This window comes from Talpa occidentalis, unplaced genomic scaffold, assembly GCF_014898055.3.
Source record: "Talpa occidentalis isolate TD23 unplaced genomic scaffold, MPIMG_talOcc4v2.1 talOcc4.3, whole genome shotgun sequence".
Lineage (NCBI taxonomy): Eukaryota > Metazoa > Chordata > Mammalia > Eulipotyphla > Talpidae > Talpa > Talpa occidentalis.
Genome location: NW_023603184.1, coordinates 128,269,382 through 128,292,965, shown reverse-complemented (window position 1 = coordinate 128,292,965; position 23,584 = coordinate 128,269,382). Strand labels below are relative to the sequence as shown.

The window sequence follows — 23,584 nt, the reverse complement described above, 5'->3', positions numbered from 1 at the left end:
ATGTGCATGTCTCTGATTACTGAACTTTTCTCATATTGATCAGCTCTTTGCTCACTTTTCTATTGTAATGTTAGTTTGTTTCTTATAGGAACTCTTTATTTAGGTATTTATTATAAGCAGAACATGTATTTTTCCACTCCACTCGATTTTTACCTTTGTGTATACTTGAGGTAATTAGATGTTGACATTTTAAAGAAGATCAAGAATTTAAAAAAAGGCATTTAATCTTAACAGTACTCCGAAAATTTACAGATAAAAAGCTCAGTCAGGACACAGAATTACACATCAAAAACTCAAATCTTTTTCAATCACCGAATTTCTTTCACAAAGTGACTCACCAACATTACCACAAAAGCATATACATCAACATCTCAAAATACTTTTACTTAATACAGTAAATTGCTAGTTTATTTTTTCTTCAAAAAAAGGACACAGTGGTACTAAGACTCTTGTGATTTGGTCAAAGTCAGAATTTATATTTGTAAACTCCCACTTTTTATTTATTGACCTTCTCTCATTGTGTGACACATAGGCCTACAAGCTCAAACTGGGGTTGTGTTGGGCTTTTCTGAGAGTCAATTTAATAAATGCCAGAAAAGGAGACTATCAATATATTCTACTAGAGTGGGGAATAAAATTTTTACATTGAGCTATAATTGAAATATAACATTGTATTAGTTTCAGGCATACATTATGACTCAATACATATTGTAAAATGACTACTAGTTAACTCCAGCTAAAACATCCACCAATATAGTTACAAATTATATGCGTGATGTAAACTTTTAAGATCTACTAAGAAATTTTCAAATATATACCATTAATAGCTATTATTTAGTCACCATTCTGTCTTACATCCCGTGACTTGCTTTATAATGAAAAGTTGGCAACTTTTGACCACCTTCACCCCTTTTTTTCACCTCCCAAGACCTACCTCTGCAACCAATATGTTCTCTGTATCTGAGCTTGGTTCTTTTCTAGATTTCACATGTAAGTGAATTCATACAGCACTTGTCTTTCTTTAACTCACTTCACTTAAAATAATGCCCTCAAGTTCCATCCATAACACAACTGGCAAGATTTCATTTTTTGTGGCTGAATAATATTCCATTGTGTGTGCACATACACAGACATACACCCCACATTTTTTTCATCCTTCATTTATAGACAGACATTATGTTGTTCCCAAGTCTTGATTATTGTCAACAGTGCTGCAATCAACATGGGGGTGCATTCCCCAATACTATTTTAGCTATTTCTATAAACTTTTGTACTTTCTATAAATTTTAGGATTATTTGCTCAATTTATATGGAAAATGTCATTGGAATTTTGGTAATAATCACATTGTTTTGGATAGCATGGACATTTTAATCAGCATTATTCCATACATACGAAATATATTTCTTGTGTCTTCTATTTCTTTTATTAATGTCTTTTAGTTTTAAGTATACAGTTCTTTCATGTCCTTGGTTGAATTTATTCCTAGATATTTTAGTCTTTTTGATGTAATTGTGTATTGGATTGTCTTTTTAATTTCTCTCCATAGTTCTTTATTAGTATATAGAAATACAACAGATTTTTGTACAAAAGATTTTCACTCTGCCACTTTCTAAATTCATATCTTAGCTCAAGTAGGTTTCTGGTAGAGTCCTTAGGGCCGATTAATCTTTATATTTAGGATCTCCCCGGTGGTGCAGCGGTTGAGCGCTGAGCTGTGAAGCTGTCCGCAGTCCCTGCAGCACCGATTCGATTCCCCGCCGGCCAGGGAGAATCCCACATGGCACAGCAGATCTCTCCTGCCTTACCCGCTGCTCCCCTCAGCAGTGTCTTCGGTCCATTTGCCTGCTCTGCTCCCCACTCTAGCTCTGGTGAATTCTCTCATCCTCCTGCGCTTCTGACCTGTACTCCAGTTCTTGTATAAAAATAAATCTTAAAAAAAAAAGTTTAAAAAAAACTTTATATTTAATAATCATGAGAAGAAATATTTTGTTAAACTATTCTCCTTCACTGTACCTTGGATCTCATAAGACATTTTTATAATACTACGGGAGGAATGCTAACACTAGTAGTAGTAGTAAAACTGTAGTCTGTTTCTCTACCATGCCAAATGGTACAAATTCAAGAAAACTACTTCACCAAAATGTAGTTATGCATATTTATAAATGTGTCCATAAATAACATATTTTTAACTCTTGTTCTGAAGCTTCTAGGGGTTAAATCATTGGGTTAAATCTCCAAAACTAAATGACGTCCAACCTGGAACTAGAGTGGGAAACAAGCTGAAGAGGAGATGAAATGATGTGGAAGCCAATGACATAGCTGGGACTTCAGAAGAATCAAATTCTTTGAGCCTTAACTTCCTCATCCATAAAATGAGGATGTGGATTAACTGACAGCAAAATTTCTGTTGCAGTCTAACCTTTTCTAAATGCAGGCTGGCTAAGCTGGTAAAACCTGACAGTTGCAGTCACATTGCTGGAGTTTTTTTTTAATTGTCAACTTAGGTTCCTCAACTACTTTTCTCATAAGCCTATGTCAGCTCAGGTTCAAACTAGTCCTGACTTCCTGTGTCATCTTGGGCAAAAAATGCTCATATTAGAGATAAGGAAGCGACAGCCAAGAGAGAATCATAATAGCAGCTACTCCTCAAAAAAGAAAATAGAGAGTACATGCGAATACTTAAAAGAGTACCTGGTAGATATAAGATGGCTAGTAATTGCATGTCCATGTATTTGGAGTATCTTAGTCTATTCAGGATGCTATAACAGAGTGTCATTTATTTATTTATTTTTTAAGATTTATTTATTTATTCACACAAGCACTGGGGTACAGTCAGAGGAGCGGGAGGGTGAGAGAATTCACCAGAGCCAGAGCGGGGAGCAGAGCAGGCAGAGTGATGAAATACACTGCTGAGGGGAGCCACGGATGGCAGGAGAGGTCTGCACGTCATGTGGGACCCTCAAACGGCGGCCGGGGATCAAACTGGTGCTGCAGAGGCTGCAGGCAGCTTCGCAACCCAGTGCTCAACCATTGCACCACCGGGGAGGCCCCAGAGTGTCATTTATTGAGTAATCTATTAAGCAAAAGAAATTTCTCATAGTTCTGGAGTTTGGAAAGTCTAAAAGCAATGTGTAGGTAGACTGGGCATCTGGGAAGGATTCCTTTCCTGGTTCATAGATGGCCATCTTCTCAGATGGCAGCAGCGACAAGGTCTACCACAGCTTTGTGAGGTTAGTTTCACAACAGCATTGTATGCAATCCAACTCACAGGGTCTCCACCCACATGACCTAATCATCTCCCAAATTCCATCTCATTGGGTGTTAGGCTTCAACATGCAAATTCTGGGGGGATATAGACATTCATCTTTTTTCATGGGGGTAAAAATAACATCAACTTACATGGCACTCAATTTTATGAGTGACCACGCTTATTCATAACTTGAGTTAAATATTAGATAGACACATGTACAATAAACAAATATTTCAACAAAAGAATGAACATAATTGAAAAGTAATTCTCAGATAGAACTCACAACATCGTTCAGCTATTTATTTTAGATTTCATGAAATGACGGTGGAAAAGGTAGGAAGGGAAGGGGGGAAAAAGAAATGACCTCAACAGTGGCAAGAGTTATGGTATTAACACCCCACAATCTATCAGTTTTAGTAAATTTGGGCTCTCTGTCATGAATTAGCTCATTTATGTTTCTCTTAGTTCGGTCCACAAACCACCTCCACCTAGAATGCTGTTTCTATACATGCTACAATTTGAGTTCCTGGTCAATGTGACTAATGTTTGAAAATGGGATCAATACCTGTGTCCTAGAAGTTTATAAAAAGAGTATAAACATGCAGATTCCAAAATAAGGACTGCCCACACCAACTTACCTACAGTCCATCACAAGTAAGACATCAAATGCCAAAGCTCAAAGCTAATGAGAAGTAAACCCTGCAGCTCTTTAATTTGTCAATTATCTGGGTATTAGAGAGAATAGATATGGTTAGAAAAATGAAACTTCTGGAATTTTCGCAGCATATTCCAAAAAATGCCAGTAATATTTCTTCCATTCTTAAAATTAATTTTAACGATGAACCAAAGTAACACCTTTTGTTATGGTGAGTAGTCAAGTGAATCTTACTGACTGAATTGTAGTCTTTATTGAAGTTATTTTACAAGTGCATGTCTTCAAACATGAAAAGGTTGCTTTTTACTTTAACATGTGCTTTGCAAATTTACATCAACAGTAGGAAGGGTTTTGGACGAATAGATCTCAGTCTTCAAAAATGTGATCGCCTCCTTCATCTCTAGCTTTTCCATCTCCCAATTATTGATCTGATCAAAGAAAGAAGAAAACAGTTACTGTGCAACAAGGTGACACAGAAAATAAAGGCTGGTTTTTGAGATCCAAAAATAAAGTGACTTCAGACCAACTGCTTTTTAAAAGCAAATGCTACATTATAATTAATCATATTTTAAAGGCTAAGTAAGATTATTTGCTAAGGTGTGAGGAAAGCGCTAACAACGAAAATTATTAAAACTTTAAAGGTCCTCTAAAGGGTATAACAATTCTTTCTTGGAACAATCTCCCTTAGATTGAACACGTGTGTGTGTGTGTGTGTGTGTGTGTGTGTGTGTGTGCGTGCACGCGCACATGTGCGTGTCTCATAGACAACATGAAAAAAAGTCTCAAGTTGTAGCCAGTGAAAGAAAGGGGCAACTGAATCCATTTTTGGATTTGAACGTATTTCACATACATGCAGAACCAAGTGAGTGGCATTTAGATAGATCCCAACATTAATATAAATATGAATTTATTTGTAAATTTCCTGCTCGATATGAAACATCTGGAAAACTTGTGGTGCTTGGAATCAAAGTGATTAAGAGAAACGAGGCTGAACCCTGCTTTCACAACCACCTTATTTCCAATGACAAACATCCTAGATCAGCCTCACACAGGCTGATGAAATCAAGACTTAAAAAAAAAACTTAAATTAGCAACTCTTCTTCCCTTGTTCAAGATAAACTGGAAACTGAATATGATCCACGTGTCTTGACTAAGAAAATATATTATTTACAAGTTTCCTCTTCACAAAAGTAACAAGTTCAGCAAATATAACATTTACAAAGCCCCTAGTGAATGACAGAAATCAGTTGAGTAAAAACCAAGTCATGTACTAGAAATTGTCTTTTTCAAATAATACATACACTAAAGAATTTATTCCTATATTGCTGACCCTTCCTTTAGAGTTCCTATAACCAACCACAACATTTCCTTCTAGCAGACATCAGAAAATGAAGAATGTTTAATTTGTATTGTTTCCATACCAAGATCACACGAAAGCCCATAAGTTTCAAATGCCGCATTTTTACAGCAAGGAATCCTCTGGGATGGGTGGAATCCAAACAGTAGACAGATCTAGGAACACACAGTACAGCTATTCTGAAAATAAAAACACACAATATGAGAATCGTTAGTAATGAGATTACCACTTACAATCTTGCTGTATTTCTACTGTTAGGAAATTACAAAGTTGAGGTCTCCACTGACCAGCCTGTTTCAGTCCTTCACTTCCTGCTGTTACTTGCCTCTGAAGATAGTCCAGTATCCAAATGCTAGTTAAGAGACCAATGGCTTATAGATGTTTTAGTTATCCCTCACCCATCTTTGAAGATGGCTAAATCCTTGATAAGGAACATTTTCAGATATGAAAAGACCCATTTTAAGGCTTCATGTGCAGTGTTAAACCATCATTTAAATTATCTGTGCTACTGGAGGTACTGATATGGTTAATGCTGAATAGTAAATGTACTTGTACAGTCTCCCAAAGGAGCAGCATTTAAAGTGTGGAATAAAGAGACCAAATATAATAAAGAAAACTCTATGAAGGGAAATACTGTCAAAGATAAAAATCTCTATGTGTAACAAAAATCTAGATGGTGTAATTTATTTTTTCACTGTTCTTAGCCTTTTGCAAAGATTAAGTTCATGGTGGGGAAATGTATACCCTGATTTTTTTTCTCTTACATTCACTCTGGTTGTTATCTAAGATAATACAGAAGCTTTATATTTTTAAGGGAATGCTAAAGATTCCTCACTTTCCAGCACTTTAAGTTGAGAGTTATTACACTGTTATTATGCCAGAGCAGTGCAGTACCTGAAAAATAAGAGATCTTCCAACAGGGTCAGACAGAAAGCCTTCTTTTGAGGACAGAAAGGTTACATGTACAGGGAAGACAGCAGCTGAAAAGGTAGCCAGGAAGCTAGATGGATCCAGAACCAAATGTGAATGAAGAGGGATGGCAGATAGGAGTTTGAATTCCCAAATTTTTCTGTACTTCTCTCCACAGTATTGGGCAACCAATAAGGCAATGGGGGGGTATAAGTTCCTTGGGTTCTAAATCCATGTCTGACTCATCTTTGTGTTCCCCACAAGGCCTAGAGCCTTTCCACACAGGCTGACAGAACATGGGGTGTGTGCGACAATGAAGTGACCTGATGCATCTGCGTAAAAGGCAGCTCATGCTCCCAGGGCGCAGCTTCCACCCACCCTCACCCTCTCCCCTCCCTCCCTACCCTATTTGCAGTCTGTGAGTTGAGAAAACAACTTATGATTAACTTCAATACCCTCTGATCTCTATACAACAGAGCTTGATTAAAAACTAAAGTTCCTCTACATTTGGAAAGGTTTTGGTGACAAAGCGAAGTATTTATTAGGTTTTTGATTTTTGTATAAGCCATTATTCTTTATGCTATTATATTATCTTATCAAAAGTTTACACTGAACTGAGAGTTTCAATTATTTAACACTTTTTAAAAAATTATTAACTTTAAAACCTAACTTGCCAATTTTATGAAATGGTTCAACTTGAGTGGATTGTCTTCAACTATAGTGCCCACATTCACACCGACGGAGTGATTAATAGAGAAGTCTTTTGATGCACATCAAACTCCTTACAAGTATAAGGTCTTAGTATTATTACTACCATTTACTATGAAGTCTTTGAGAACTAAGATTTAAACTCAGATGATTCAACAAATGAATATATAAACAACCTTTCAATATTTGTAGAAGCGATGACATCCGTGTCAGAAAATGAAAGCACCTTATTCCTGTTAGTATCCATTCTAATTTCAAAATCTGAAAGAAAAGAATTTATATGAAGGTCTCAAACATTGCTCAGAGATTTTCTATTTCAAAATGTCGAATACTACCACCCGCAGCAAGGGCAACCAGAACATACGCACTGAGATTATGAGGTGCCAGCACAAATTTGAGTTTTGCCTGAATAATTTCATTTATTTGTCAAGGAAACTTTGAGGTGGGTACTTTTATTATTGCCCTTGTTCAAAAAAGGAAATGGGGCTGGTGCTAAAGTCACAGCATTAGCAGCAGCAGCTCCAGCACCCAAGCCTCACCAGCGCAGCTCCAAGCCAAAGCTGTACTACAGGAAACTGACAAGGGGAACTCCTGGTCTTCTGCCAGAACAAGAGGGGAAACAAATAAAATGAAGGAAAATCGCATTAAGTCTCATACCAATATGACAATTGTCATACCAATATGATAATTGTGTGGCAACCAGACATTTTGTGAGAAGCACCCTTCTCCCAGAAGACTGCTGAGCACGTTGGCAACCTTCACATTTGAATGTGGGGCTGGGGCCGGCAGCTGTGGCAGTTCTAGGTCTATAGCTTTGTGGTAAGGAGCCTCATCAAGTTTTAGACAACTATCCAAAATACGAAGCATCCGAACATTCCTCTCCACGTCACCTAAAAAAAGAGAAAATATCACTAAGAAAAAATGTTAATGCCACATTTAAGAAATCATGTCAATACATCCGTATTTCTGATTGGTTTTCAGGAGGAATCTGTCTCCCTAGTTCCCAGAGCGTTTAGATCTACACCCTAGGTTTAAATTACCTTTTAAAGTGCTTTAGTCTAAACTCTCCACTGAATAGATGACCAGGAATGTTGGTAAAAAAACCTTGTGGTTAACTAAAGGCAGAGCCAGGACTGGAATTCAGGTCTCCTGGGTTCATTTTCCCCACATTAACCTGCTTAAATCAGCATACGGTATTCCTTCCTCCCAACTTCACTGCAAAATTTCATAACATTAAAAGAATTTAAACAACTGTTCTTACATCATCAAATTTTGTGTGCCTGATACTGCTTTTTCTTTTTCAATAATAAAGAACAAAAGTCAATAAATTTGACCCCAGAAGTGAATAAATTCACTACTTTGGCAACTATTTGGTTATCCTCATCACAAGCCTTGAGTAACAAAATGTTTACAGCTGCAAAAGTTTATGTAACTCAGCTTCTAAGTGACATGGAAGCACTAGGAAGGACAAATGCTTCTGCAAGCCAGGAGGAACAACTTGAAAACTTGCTCTTTGAATAGGTGCATAAATTGTAAGTAGAAGAAACAGTGATTCTTGCCTTCTATATTAAAGGCGCCTCCATGGGTTTGCTGGTGTGAAGCACTGACCTTTGACTTCACCATTATCGATCCTTCCCTCAGTGGCACTGCACATTCCCTCTGCACATTTAAATAACGTGGTCCGTCTAAGACCGCATTCAAAATCACAAAGTAGCCTTATCTCTGGCACCACTGGCCAATGACATCCTACCTGACATCAGTAGCTCCTTGATAATGTCCTTTTTGAGAAGTTGATTAATAGGGGCCAGAGGAAAATGATTCATTGAACAAAATGAACACACAGCGCACAACAGGTTTTCAGAAGAGATGTGGTGTAGATAACCAGTCAGAGCACTAGTCATAACTTCTAGGAACCTTCAGGGGATAAAGAAAAGTCACCTTTCAAATATAAATAGAAGACAAGATCATGGCAGAGCTAGTAAGGTACCACAGAACCAGTGGCTTCATGCATACATCTCCCAGGTCACAAATCTCATCTCATAATAAACACCTATTTAATAAAGGTTGGCTTCTGTATGTGTCTTGTGCAGGGTAAATATTTTACAGGCTTTAACTCATCTAATTCCTATTAAAACTCAATAGGGGGCCTCCCCGGTGGCGCAGTGGTTAAGCGCTGGGTTGCGAAGCTGCCCGCAGCCTCTGCAGCCCGGTTCGATCCCCGGCCACCGGCAAGAGTCCCACATGCCATGCAGACCTCTCCTGCTGCCCACTGTTCCCCTCAGCAGTGTATTTCGTCAGTCTGCCTGCTCTTCTCTCCGCTCTGGCTCTGGTGAATCCTCTCATCCTCCCGCGCTTCTGACTGTACCCAGTGCTTGTATAAATAAATAAATCTTTAAAAAAAAAAATAAAACTCAATAGGGTAGATTTTATTCTCATAATTAAGATGAATAAACAGGCTCAGAGAGGTTGAGAAACTTGTCCAAGAACACATAGCCAGAAAAGTAGCAGAGACAGCGCTGGAACCCAAGCTGTCAGACTCCAGACCCTTTTTATCCACTGTGCTACATTTTTAATCATGAGTATGTCTATAAGGTCTGTGACACTACTGCAGTTTTATAACCAGTTAAAAGTCTCCAACTATCAATACTCTGAGTTAACAGAACTATGAGCCTAATTCTACCACCAAGAGTTAATGTTATACAATTAAATACAGATGAAGAGAAGAAAGATCAAAATTATGAGGTCACTTGGCCAGAATGACAGTGCTGACAAATGACACAGCCTCTGAATCAGGTCAGTCTAACTTTTAGGACATAGTTATATATCACTACTATAAGAGGGAAATGAAGGACCAATAAAGTACTGTGATAGGTGTAGAAGAAAGAAAGTTGACAGAGCAACTTTGGGGATAAGGAGAATTTCAACAGGTAGACAAAGAGAAACGATCCTCTGAAGCAGGGTAGAGCAATGGAGCCTAAAGGTGCTGGCTGTCTGGCTCTTAAGGCTGAGGCACAGACAGGACTCTTACAGCGGCAGTGAGTGTGGCCTGGAGTAAGCCCTGATTAACAATGAGGCTGTAAAGAAAAATAAGTTTGCAATAAACCGGGAGGTACCACAGGTAGGAGGAGAGGCACAGGGAAGCGAGATGCTGTGATAGATTAGGCAGAACTGCACGAGTTACAATGGGATGGGAAGAATGTAACAGGTTCTAGAGACAATAGTGAAGCAACACTTGCTAACTGATAGCTCACTGAATTTGGTGTAAGCAGCGAGAAAGGAGAAGGGATGCAGATGACTAAGTCTGGAGCTTGGGTGGTCATCCCTCCTTGAGTCCTCTCACCCCACTTCTATGCTACACCTCACACTTCAGCAACACCAATCAACATGTTGTTCCCTGCACATGCTGTGATTTCCCCCCTCTCATTTGAGTATGGACTTCCTTCTACCCAGAATGTTCTTTCCTGCTTTTCTTTCCTTGGGTAATTTCTCTTAAAGATCAGCTCAGGTATTATCTCCTCCAGAGCATCATCTAGTATTCACCCTGACCTTTACTGTCCACTTCACCATGCTGGCATCCCATATATCCCACCCATATTCTTATACATCCTGCATAAAACCCTATCATACCAATTTTCATGCTATATTTGCCAATTATGTCTACCTTACCTATTATACAGACTCCTCTGGCAGTAAGGACTGTGTCATATTCATCTTTATCCGAAGTATCTGGACACTTTGTACAGTTAATGTTCATTTAGTCAGCACATCAACAGAAAAAGATGAGTCAAGAATAGTGTTGGAAACTCACCAAGTTGTATATCTAAATATGTACAGCTTTCACACAATACCGCAATGGAAGTTTCCCATATCTCAATAAAGTGGCTTTTAAAAAAATGAAAAAGGAAAATGATTTTGCATGGAATTGGCTAAACAGTAAATAACTGATTCCAAAAAGAACAAACTGACTTCCAGAATCATTAAACTTGATGCCCATGTGGAATCTTCTTTGCCCACCTACAAACCACAGGAGTTCTAGAGCACTCTAATGACCAAAGATGCAAACCTGGGATTATCGATTGGGTAAGTCTAGATCAAGAAGAAAAGGTATCAAATGACTGAAATGACAGAGTTTAAATGTTAAATGTTTCCTTAGTTGGGTTTTAAACCTACGAAGATATTCTGGGTATAAAATATATTCTCTCCCAGAGGCCATAAGATAAGTAAAATTGATTAGTGTACAGCATGTACATATACAGAGTGCCAAACCCAATTTTGTACCACTCTTCTCCTACCTAATTTGCCTCTTTCAGCTCAACTCGCTTCCCAAATGCTGTGCCTTCCAGACAAACATGCCATCTCCCTTCTTCCCTCCTCCATGAAGCACTCATTTCCTCCCTACTATTTACCACCTGCCTCTGAACTTAGGAGATCTGGCTGCTTAACTGCACTAGCAAAAACAAGGAGCAAACTTGGTTTTTTACCATCCTCAGGGTACCAAATTGAGGCAACTGCACATTTATGGGCATTTAAGAAATTCTGACTGATTAATCTTGATCTATCAGCCACACTCTCATTGTCCCATTTCGCCAAAGCAGAACCATTAAAGTGGGCTGCTAAGGATTTGAGCAGGACTTCTCAATCTCAGCACAACTGACTTTTTGGGCTGGTTACTTGTTTGTTGTGGGGCTATCCTGTGTACAGAGGGATATTAGCAATATCCTTGACTTCTAACCACTAGTACTAGGAAAGCAGATGTCTCCAGACTGTGCCAAATGCTCCCTGGGAGAAAAAAATCACCCCTGGCTGAGAATCAATGGATTAGATGAAAGCAGAGAAAACAGGAAAAAAGGACAACATTCAGGATTCCCCTTTCATACTGATTCTATTCTGCTCTCGTATTTTACTAAATTTCTCAATCTTTATGTGCCTATAACTATAACAAAGGTTATGGTTACCTTTGTTACCCCTCTTCTATTTTCAGGACAACAAATTTAATGGACAAAATTATCCCTTGGGACAGCTACAATCAGCTGAAAACTCCCACAACCACTGGGTTCTCCTTATCACCTGGAACCTGTGGTACTGTGTGTGGATTGTTAATTACCACTATGTTGGATGCATTTTCGGAGAATGTGTAGCAGGCCACAGGAGTCAGCCTCAAAGAGAACTATACCAGGAGAGTAACTTGAAATTGGGGAATACTTTTTTTTTTAAAGATGTATTTATTTATGCATACAAGAGCTGAGGTATAGGCCAGAGATACCAGGGGTGAGAGGATTCACCAGAGACAGAGTGGGGAACAGAACAGGCAGATTGACTGAAATACACTGCTGAGAAGAGCGGGGGAGAGTCAGGAGAGGTCTGCTGTGCCATGTGGGTTGCTCCCTGGCCGGCTGGGGATAGAACTTGTGCTGCAGAGGCTGCGGATTGCTTCATAGTGCTGTGCTTAACCCCCTGCGCCATGAGGGAGGCCTGAAATTGGGGGATACTTTTCAATCTTTATTAAATGCTTATTCTGTGCCAGGTCCTGTAACAAGTTCAGTATAACAGGTATCTGGGTCTGATTCCAGAGAGCTTTGCAGTTCAGGAGAACAGAATTACTGATAAATAATTACAACTATGTATCAAGGCCCTACTGATCTACAGAGGATGGAAAGATATTCTGGAGAGAAGACAGAGGAATGAAGCAGGCACGTCTGAGGAATTGTTGTATGTATTGGTAGAAATGCATGGTTGTGGTTTAAAAACATAAAGAATAGAAAGTAGTAGTTTGGGTCCAACTGAATAGTTAGTTAGAACTAAACAATGAATTCAAGTGCTAAGAGAATAATCACTTTGAAATCAAAACTTCTGTGCTGAATTAACAGACATATCATAAAGAACCAAGAAACAAGAAGACAAACAACAGCAAAAATAAAAAGAAATTCTGCTTAATTCATAAACAAGTAAGGAATACTATACTTTATGTCTTGACATGGATGATGGCCTTGAAAACGTTTACCTGTAGACATAATGGTGTTTATGATCTATAATCTTTTCTGCAAGTACTTCACACAGCAATCAGAAAAGTTAAGAAAACTACATACGCCTGGGTTTGGCATTTGTTGAAGTGACTGAGAGAAGAGTACACATGGAGAAGGGAGATGACGCTTTTCGCGTTTAGGAGGCCAGGCTCATCCACCACTCTCTTCATGACCAAATCCATCAATGCAACAGGTCGAAAGCCAAGGTTTTCGAATGAAATGAGGAGAAAAAGAACCTTAAGGAGGGAATAAAGGGAACAGTTTTTAACAAATATTATATGCTAATAAGTCTTTTAATCTCAAAAATTTTACAGCAATAGAACTGTCCTGACTGAAGCTGTTCCCTAAAAAGGACAGTTATCTTTTCCTCACAAAATCTGTTCCATTGACTCTTGAATCAGGTACCTAGCTAACAAGCAATCTCTTTTTATAAGCTGAGAATCAGTGCACACACTAGTTTCCATATTTTAATTTTATTTAAAAATACATCCTCTCCTAGGGCCTCCCTGGTGGCGCAAGGGGTTAAGCACCACACTATGAAACAATCTGCAGCCTCTGCAGCATGAGTTTGATCCCCAGCCGGCCAGGGAGCAACCCACATGTCGCAGCAGACCTCTCCTGACTCACCCCTGCTCTTCTCAGCAGTGTACTTTGGTCACTCTGCCTGTTCTGTTCCCCACTCTGTTTCTCTTGTGAACCCTTTCACCCCCCGCATCTCTGGCCTGTACCCCAGCTCTTGCATGTATAAATAAATAAATCTTTAAAAAAAAAAAATCCTCTCCTATATGCTCTCCATTTAACAGATCTGAAAATTACTTTTAAATATAACTTTTCTAAAGTTTTTCAAAATGACCAACTCAATTTTGAACTGTTCCCCCTCCACATTTAGACACTTCCTAGACTCTAGTATATGAAGTAACTCAAAATTTCCTGTATACAATATTAATTTCTATAAATGAAAATAAAGTTGAAATACTATGATTAAAATAAATTTTTCAGTTGACCTCACATTTCCCTCCTGGTCATCCTCACAATTAGCACTTCTCTTTCAAAACTGAGTTTCTGTGGTAAACTCAATATTCACCCTCACCTCCAAAGCAAGCTGAACCTAGAGACAGCCAGGTTACCATTACCTCATTGCAAAAAGAAGTTTCTATCAGGCACTTCATTGAGATCTCTGTACTATCAACATGGCCCCTTAATTTGAAGGCATTTACGTTGGAGGAAATAAAAAGCCCATCCATAAACAGAAAATAGACATAATCATTAAGTATGATCTTATTTTTCAAAAAGCATAAGCCTGCCATATTGTCCATCTTTATTATTTTACATCTAACATAAAAAAGTGGAAAAACTGAAAAAAAATCCTAATTATCCAACCAAAGTAATATATAACCTTTTGAAAAACAGAAGAGCAAACATTAGACAATATAATTTTTATTTCTGATAGAAGGTCAAAGATTTGAATACTATATTAACAGGTAATCCCCCCACAGATATAAACAAGAACTAATTTTTCAAAAGTAAATTTAGCACTGGAATATTTTGGCATATTAAATGCTATAATGCCAGCAGAGAAATACTTAGAATGCTAAATGAATTAATATGCTCATGAATTAGTATAAAAGTTTCTGAGGTGTGTTTTAAAATGTGAACATACATACTTGTTTCAACTTCCAGATGTCAAAAGTTGTAGTCACATAATCTGCTATTCCCTTGAAAAGATCTACATTATAGTATCGGAGGTCTCTGCAAGACTGCAATATGTTGAGTAATATTTTTAAAGGACACCCATGGATATTACCTTTAAGAATGAATTAAGAATGAATTAATGAATTAAATACACACAAATTACCAGATGGTTTTGAATATATAATCCAATATACCCTATACTCAAAGAAAATAACAGCACTATATTTTAATTAAGAAATGTTGGACAAAAATAATATTTTAGAGCTAACTGTATCATCAGGTATTATTCTTATAACAGCAATTTGTTTAGATCAAACGAAACAAACGTAGTCCAGAACAGTATATCAGGTACTACAAATCATGAATAAAATGCCCCTTACCTACCACCATTTTACTGCATTCATTCAGAAGTACAACAGAACGGTAGTTCATGGCAGCTAGTACCTCAAACATGCGCTGGCTATTCAAAAGAGAAAATCTGTCTAATTCTCTCAAGGCTTTCATCTAAAGATAAACAAAAAATTAAGATATCATTTGTGGCAAAATAAATAAAAACTAAAACTTTGTTTTTTAAAAAAAACTTATTTTTAAATAAAAGATAACATTTGAGCAAAATGACTCAGAAATACAAAACATATATACACATTTATATATACAGATAACTATATCTACTACTATTGTTTCACTTTAGCGAAGTCAAACCCAAACCCACAACAATCTCTCCCTTAAAAAGCTGACTTTAGGAAGTTATAGCAGGTCAGAAGAAATACATATATAGTTACAATATGTATTTATCTTTACTCTTGTTATGTATTTTTTTTATTGCGGTAATATTGGTTTACAACACTGTATATGATTCAGAGGTATAGGGTCACATCTCTTCACATGTATGTTACCACACCACACCTACTAGCAAGAGGCCCATAGTCCTCTGCCAGAGTACATGGGGTACCCTCCCCTTTACTCCTCACCCCCATTCTACCTCAATTGTACAGTCAGATTTCTACAATTTGTTTTGGTTTAGTTTTGTCTATTCCTTTCTTTGTTTCTCTATGTTCCTTATGAGTGCATTTTTTTTTTTTTCAAATGTCACCAAATAGAGAAATTTCAGAAGATATTTACCTCCAGTTTCTTTTTTAGAGAATCTGGTGCATCTTTTCCAATACATTTCATCACAGCTTGTAATGTGAAAACACGTTCTATATTCCAAACTTGCTGCTCAACTAGGATCCTGTCATCAAGCACAATAAATACACTACAATCCTAGGATCTTAAAATCAGAAGAAAAATCTTAAAAGTCATTTGTTCCTCCAGCTCCTACTTCTAGGCAAGGATGATGAAGCCCGTAAAAATGATCTATCTACCTGCAAGTAGTTAGTGTAAATAGTTAGTGAAAGATCCAGGGCCAGTTCTGGAACTATTTTCTTTCACATTATTCTGTTCTCTTTACAGATGAACAAATTATTCCAGGAAGTTATAGTAAGATATCCCAAAGCATACTCCATGAAAGAAGAAATTAAATATTATTTTCACTGACCTATGACATTAGATCCTTTTCAAACTGGCCTAGTGTCATGTATCCACACAGTACCCATATAATCACCATGAATTGAATACGTATTAACTCCACCCCAGCCCATATCAGTACTGTTTTATTTTATTTTTCAATGTTACATCTTTTTTTCTGGCAGACACCAAAAGAAGTATTTCCAGCATTATGTGATCCAGAGTCAGGATTTTAAGTTTAAGATGGTGGCAATAAAGACTAACTACCAACAAAGACTTCCCCCACCCTCAAAAAAGCAGCATAGCCTTCATCTTGGTTTTTGATTCAAGATAAACAGAGAAAGCCACACAAAGAAAGTCTAAGTGTTCTCACCGCAGTCCTGCTCGAAGAACATCCACATTCTTGCATGGCTCCATTGCCTCTAAAACAGCTGACAAAACTGAAAGACATTTCTCATCACACTCATTGATACGTTCCTATTGAAATATAATTACAAAACACTCAGATGAGGAGCCCATAGTTGACTATCTCACCCAACCAACACCAAGGAACTGATGCTTTCACTAAGGATTAAGCATCAAAGCAGTAATTCATACAATCAGTACACAATAAACAGCATATTTGGGAAATTGATGTCATATGTAAGTAAATTTTCCAAATAACTGATACATACTTTTTCATATCTACTTTTTTACAGTTACCATTAACAATGAAAAGTCATTTGATATTGATTCTATTCCTCTGATAAGAAAATTTCTACCTCTTCTTAGGACCTGAAGATATCATGAAGACAAAAAATACAGTGATATAAAAGCTACTGAGGCACACAGGGAAATTTTCCCAGCCCCAAGACTATCTGTGCCCTTTCAATTTCCAGTATTCTTTGCTGGGTATCAAACTGAAACTTCAGCAACTTCACATTCATACCTGTTATCACATTTTACCCCACTCTCTGGGTTCTGGCTCCACAGATCCTTGTTTTAGGTTCTCTGGATTAGGAAGCTAATTTAGATTCCAGAAATGACAGTGGGCATAATTTGGAAAGTGAATAATAACAACACAGCTTACCGAGTGCTCTATAATTTAATCACAATTAGTTTTCTACATCTCACAAGGTAAGTTACAATCACCTGTGAAACTTGGGCTGAAAGAGTTATGCTCCTTTGTTAGTTACATAACTAACAAGTTACAAAGTTTCAAGTCAGAACCAGATAATGTTAAAAAATGGATAAACAGGTTGGGAGTGGAAGGTCTCATTCCCTCAATATCTGCGGTGAAAGGAAAGATCACTTGGCTATATGTTCAAAGGGCAAATTCAATGATGACACATGGTCCTTTCATCTCTAGCTAAAATGTCTTTACCACATTCCAACAGGTCAGTGAGACATAATCACACATACAGGTATTTGGACCCCAAACATCCACTGCTCACACCTCACTGATGCAGCTGCTATGCTAATGTGAGCACCTGGTGAAAATTAATAACATCAACACTGATGAGGTCAAGTGACTTAGTAGAATCACTTTTAAGTAACTATATAGAGAACACAGTTTACCAAACAAACAGGGATAGTCTGTGGTTTAAACAGAGAACAAAAATTTTGAAAATCAGTTTTGTAAAAAAGTTAAAGTTAAAAACCTTCATACCCCTATGACCCATTTGTTGAATTCTATTGGATAGGATATATGTCAGATCATCCTCAGATACTCTTGTCTTTTAAAAAGTAATTTCATTATGATCACTAAATTTCCTGAAGTACCCACTCTTAAGAGGTTATAAACTATCCTCTCCTCATCACATCGGCATTATTTCAGGGACATCAAACACAGACTCCCTTACTGGAACTTAAGCACGGCTCCGCCATCAATTTCATCCATCTTCCAATACACTTTCCACTCCTACAGTGATCAAAAATATAAGTCTGTGCATGTTGACCCTTTGCTTAAAATACTGCAATGGATCGCCATTGCCTATAGGATAAATCCAAAGTCCTCATACAAGCATAAAAGATTGCTTATGAAGGCTGCTTGTTCTGGCTTCATGTCTTGCCAGTACACCCCCTTACCTTTCTCCCCTGATCACCATATACACAATTTCTTCCCCACTTCCTCCAACACAATCCCATCATTCGGTACTTCAGCTACAATGAACTACTTTTGGCTCCCAAACTTGCCAAACTTTCACTTTGTGATGCTGATCACACATCTTCTCAGGAGAAAACACCACTATGCTATCCATCCTGTCGCAAACTGTTGGTCATTCCCTGGACTCGGCTTACACATCCTCTCCTACTGGGCTTGAATCCTAGTTCTGCCATGGATAGGTATCTGCTAATTCACAAGCAAACATTTATCAAGTATCTACAAATATATTAACAGGTGATCCTGGGCAAATTATTTGGCCTCAAAAAGCCTCAATTTCCTAATTAGTGAGATGAAAATAACAAGGCCTGTTTTAAAAGGCTTAGGATTACATAAGGCAATTTTGTTTGCAAACTTTGTACAAATATCTGCTTCAAACACTGATCCTGTCTACTCCTGCTCCTCCATCACCTCTTCCCATCATGGTGGCCTTCTGCACAGCCTTGAAGTCCCTACTGTACAGTTCATAAAACTGTATTTTTCTTTCATTGAAAGTGCCACCCGGCCACTATATTGTTTACAACTGTATTTCCTTGTATCCAGCACCGTGCCTATCACATACTAAATGTATGACTCATTAAATGAATATGCATTATTTTTGTTGCCTACAAAAGATGTGTTCCCTTCTACATGATAAAGGCAGAAATCAAGTCTTCTATACTTTTATATCCCTAGTGATAAGTGCAATAACTGATAAATAGTTGACACCCAATAAATGTGTACAGCATGCATAAATGAATCTACTAGCTGGAGGCTTTAGCTGTGTTGTTTAACATCACTAAGTTCATTTCATCACCTGCAAAACTGAGGCAACATCAAACTTGCAGGGTTCTAGAGAGAATTAAATAAAATTATATAACATGTAGGTACTTAAGACCTATTAGTTCCCTTTCCCTCCCTTCTCTCCTGCCTTCAACCACACATCTTTTCCGTGTATATTTTGAATCTCTCCTCACTTTAATTTATTCAATATCACTCAACCCTGGAAAGAAAAAATGGGGCAAGCTTTCATAAATTTCCATAGCAAAAGGAAGTAAAAGTTCTAGCTAACGTAAGGTCTCTAAATCATGTTTTACACACACACACACACACACCACACAGAAACAAATATAAAGGAAAATACCAAACCACTGGTAGTCCTCATAAAGGAGACTACTTTTTCTACTTCCCTCATTTTGTCAAGATATGCCAGTTTGACTTAAAGAATATTTAAGTTTCCTTTTGATTTTACCTGGACCACCCTCAGCAAAGTCTGTACCAGCAGAGTGTTCTGAGGGATTCCAAGCTTCACTACAGCAAGAAAACTGAACATCAGGTGGTCATAGCGCATGATCTTGGCTTCTCTCATCACGTGTTCACACAGCTGGTTAAACGCAGGGTGGTTAAACATCAGTTGTTTTTCAAAGCGCTTCTGGTCATTGGACATCCTTTTGGCAATGGTCCACATTGCTGAGAAATAGTTACTACTAGGAAATGTAGGTGCTTTTGAAAATGAATCTAACACATCACTAAGGGAATTACACTCCCGACACAATTTACTAACTGTGACTGTGGGTGGTCTTGTTTCCTTGATGAGAACACCTTTATCGGAGTTTTCATGATGCAAATTTATTTTCTTCAATTCTTCATCAGAGAAAACAGAGTGCTTTGAGTCAAAGGACAGTTTTCTAGGACAAAGTAGCCTCTCAGCTGAAAGGACTGCTAGAGTTCTTATACCCTTTCTTTGAAAATCATCACCTCCTGGTTTAAATATTAAGGCATACTGAAAAAGATATCTAATAGATGATAGCATACTGTTATCCAAGTTGTTTAACAGAAGATTTCTTAAGTTCCAGCTTGAATAAATGATTTTTGGTCTGCAAAGTCCCAAAGAATACAGTCTTATGGTCTTGCTTGTTGGAACTAAAGTACTGAATTGTCTGAGATTCCATAAAAAGGAACCTGCTCTGTTATTCATTTTGCTTTCCACGGAAACACTTTCAAATGACTAACGTAGTCAATATTTCACAAGCGCTGCTTCTGCTACACCATCATTTTCCTGTATGGGAAAGGGTTGTGAAAGAGGTAAAAATTATAGAAAAACTTCCACTTAAAGAAATGACATGCACTTAACGGAGACTAAAATGGGAACCTATGTAAACTTTAAAGATTTATATTAAACTTGTGAAACTATTTTCAACACGGGCTTCTTCTTCTCCCATCACAACGTGTACACTTTTTAAAGAAGCCAGGTTACTATAAAAGTAATGTTATATAAAAACAACTTAAAATAAGGGGATTTCCAGTGGGAATAAGTTTAACAAAGCTGCCTCTGCAGGAGGGAATTTATATTAGCATTGCTAGGAAATGTCTGCAATGAAAATTAAGGGTTTAATGTTAACGAACACTTCCAACATCAGGGTTTAACAAAGGTCGAACCTGACGGTTAGAATTAGGGAATTGACAAGGAGAAAGCAACAAACGAAAGCGATGCGGGCAGGCGGAGACACCTGTCAGTGGTCACCAGAAAACCTAGGCAAGGAACCCGTCCTTTCGGAGCTAAGTCGCCCTGTCTTAACCCACCTCTCTAAACTCATGCTCGGGAAACTCCTGAGACCGCGCTGCGCAGAGTAAGAAGTCTAAGGCCTTAAAACACCAGCGGCCCAGTCTCTTGCCGCCCTCCACTCACCCTAGCGCAGAACCGCGTGCTTTCATACAGGCGCGGCCATGACAGCGTCCCCGCGACCGCGATATCGCGAGATCTACGGATGGTTTTATGGGTCAAAAAGCGTACTTCGCGCAGCGTTTCTTTACGAAAAGACTGCCTGTCAAAGAAAATGACTCGTTTTCTTGCCTGCAGGGAAAGGCGTAGAAGACTACAGGGATTTTACAGTGCATGTTTTATGGTGTACCCCAACATTTAGCCACCTCTCCCACTAGGAAACAGACCCTGGAAACCCCCACCCCATGTTCAAGTTCAGAATGCGCCTGCGCGCTGCGCCCACTGTGTGGTTGCCAGGAGACCGCGAAGCCGCGGTTCTTGCCCGGGTTGCTGTTTCGCGATGGCCAAGTTCGTGCTCGCGGGTGAGTGATCCCGGCGTCCATGCTCAGATCACTCAGAACAGCGACACCTGCTCGCCTCCTGTATTTGCTCCGCAGTGATCTTAATTGACTGCATGAACCACCCCAGGCTTTCTTAGGCACTCATTTAAAGGTGTTTACTAGGTAGTGACCCTGTGCAAAGCACCGAGAGACATTGGGGACACAGTGGGAGGAAATACACATCCCTGCCTTGGAGGAGCCTTAAGGAGCTCCTTAAGGAGCCTTACATGCTCCTTAAGGAGCATGTAAACAAGTAATTCTGCTAGGGTGTGATGAAGGCAATAAGAAAGACATGCATGGAACTTTGGCAGTAATTACAGAAACTAATTTGTGAAGTGTAAGGGCAGGAATGGACACAGGGCAGGCTTCTGATCCAGCAGACCTGGTAAAGGAGGAGTCAGAGTCCTCAGTGGGTTTTACAGGTCTTTTATTGGGGTTCACCAGGCATACGGCAGGCAGGAGTGCTGGGAGGCTGGCCGGCCTCCCAGCCCCCAGCAAGTCTTCACTCTGGGCTCTCCGACCTTCTCTCTCCCTGGGCTTCTGCTGCTTCTCCGCTTCTCTTTCAGTTTCTACTGGCGTCCCTGTGACGCCGCCCTTAAAAGCCCAGTCTCAGCCCAGGTGAATCCCATCTACCTATGTCCACACCCTATTCCAGGTGCCCGCCATCAGGCAGGCATTCAGGACCACAGGGATCCATCATCTATCCTGATGGCGGGAGGGCAGAAATCCTGACATTTTTCCTTACCCTACATGAAGTTTGGGGATAAAGACAAAGAGACTAGAAATCTCACAGCCTATTGGGGAATCTGGTGTGAAGGAAGTGACTGGACCTGGGGCTAGAACAGGAGCAGAATCCAGATCTTTGCCCCTCAATTACACCAAGCAGTGATCTTTGAACTGTATCTTGAAAGCAATGAGGAATCATTGAAAAATTTTAAGCCGGAGAGTATCCTTAATGGATTTGCATTTTAGAAAGTCTACCTAGTCAACAATGAAGATATGACTGGCATCTATCTAGAAAACCAGTGAAGAGGCTTTTACTACAGCAGTTTACTGTACCTGCCTCCTTCCCGTCTCAGCAAATTTCTTGTAAGCATAGATGGCTTTTCGCTCTCCAGATCCTCTTTCTATTCAATCTGGCTTTTATTTCTACCTCCTTAAAGAAACAAGTATCCAGGGACATCTACAGAAGCTATTCAGTTCTTGTCTTATTCCTCTTGTCTCTTAATCACTCTGATCCATTAATGGAATTGACATCTCCCACCTGCCAGGGACTCCATTATTCTTTGTGTTTCCATTCTGAAGCTTATTTCTGAGCACTGACTGACTGCCAGTAAGACAGTGGTAAACAAACTTACAAAGAATATTGTATTTGTGGCTGTGGTAGGGCAGGATTCTGTAGGAGCAGTGGCAATGGCAAGGGACCTTATTTAGAAGTTGAGGGTTTCTCAGAAGGAGTGATTTCTAAGCAGAGACCTGCAAGATGATAAAGCGTTACCTAGCAGGAAGGAGGACAATAATTTAGGCGTGGTTAGTATGGAGTGAGGTTAGAATAAAACTGGTTTGTCATGATGAGTGAGCATACACAATAACCAGAACATTGAAATAGATTTAGAAGGACTGCAGCAAAGAAGACATGAAAGAATAGCATACACTGAAACCAGAGCTAGATGTAGATTCTTGTGATACATGTTCAGTATTTTAGACTTTATCCAAAGTACATGAAAGGTTCTTGGAAGGAGAAAAAATAATCAAATTCACCTTTAGCTGAGTGTTGTCACTACAGTGTGGAAAGAGAAAAACTGGTTAAGAGACTGGCACTATGATCTGGGAAGGAGATAATAGTGACCTGGCCCAGGATGGTATGCAATGGAAATGGAAAGAAGCCAGTGAATTGGAGAGGCAGAATCTACAGAACTAGATGTCTGATTAGGTGGGGAAAGGCAAGTTATTGAGAAGAATAAAATTATTCCCAACCATCAGTTTAGATAATGGGGTAGATGGGAAGTCACTGAATAAAAAGGAAAAGTAGGCTTATACTCTAGAAACTCTTAATACTTGGAAACTCTTAGATAACAGGGTATAGGGAGGCAAGAAAGAACATAAGAGAAGGAACATACTTAGTGGAAAGTGGTGACAAAATCTGTTGCAGACATCCTGAGTGCTGTGAGATATTCAGATGGAGATGGAATAATACAGGAAACTATAGACCTTAAGATAAGGAATTCAATCTGAACTAGAAATACAGATTCATATTTG

General features: G+C 38.7%; 2 protein-coding genes across 6 annotated transcripts in view; one reads left to right on the top strand and one right to left on the bottom strand.

Moving 5' to 3' along the window:
- Window positions 1–222: 222 nt before the first annotated feature.
- Window positions 223–21,186, bottom strand: FASTKD2 (FAST kinase domains 2). Of its 4 annotated transcripts, none has more exons than XM_037523923.2 (12): window positions 20,913–21,185; window positions 19,476–20,282; window positions 16,475–16,578; window positions 15,718–15,826; window positions 14,976–15,099; window positions 14,568–14,707; window positions 12,967–13,139; window positions 8,631–8,794; window positions 7,558–7,770; window positions 7,057–7,141; window positions 5,328–5,442; window positions 223–4,334 (listed from the first exon to the last, which is right to left on the bottom strand). In XM_037523923.2, exons 2-12 carry the CDS (start codon window positions 20,199–20,201, stop codon window positions 4,215–4,217), a joined length of 2,073 nt encoding a protein of 690 aa, XP_037379820.1. In that variant the 5' UTR covers window positions 20,202–20,282; window positions 20,913–21,185; the 3' UTR covers window positions 223–4,214. The 4 variants fall into 4 exon arrangements, with proteins under 4 accessions (XP_037379820.1, XP_037379821.1, XP_037379822.1 ...); XM_037523924.2 differs by lacking the exon at window positions 20,913–21,185 and adding an exon at window positions 20,807–20,902; XM_037523925.2 differs by lacking the exon at window positions 7,558–7,770.
- Window positions 21,187–21,251: 65 nt separating this feature from the next.
- The window catches only part of MDH1B (malate dehydrogenase 1B), a 29,302-nt gene continuing 26,969 nt past the window's right edge, over window positions 21,252–23,584 (top strand). Inside the window, exon 1 of one of the 2 annotated variants that reach the window (XM_037521885.2) lies at window positions 21,252–21,307. In XM_037521885.2, coding sequence (XP_037377782.1) covers window positions 21,286–21,307 — 22 coding nt within the window. In that variant the 5' untranslated portion in view covers window positions 21,252–21,285. Of the gene's footprint in view, window positions 21,308–22,344; window positions 22,415–23,584 lie in introns of those variants that run through there. The other variant, XM_054700021.1, reaches the window with a different exon arrangement.

What these genes read in the sequence shown, in the direction of transcription:
- FASTKD2 (XM_037523923.2), bottom strand. Translation starts at nt 20,201, where the DNA reads ATGAATAACAGAGCAGGTTCCTTTTTATGGAATCTCAGACAATTCAGT. An exon ending in CAAGGAGCTACTGATGTCAG is followed by an intron (nt 7,771 to 8,630) that starts GTAGGATGTCAT and finishes CTCTTTTTTTAG; the next exon opens with GTGACGTGGAGAGGAATGTT. An exon ending in TGGGCTTTCGTGTGATCTTG is followed by an intron (nt 4,335 to 5,327) that starts GTATGGAAACAA and finishes TTCTTTGATCAG; the next exon opens with ATCAATAATTGGGAGATGGA.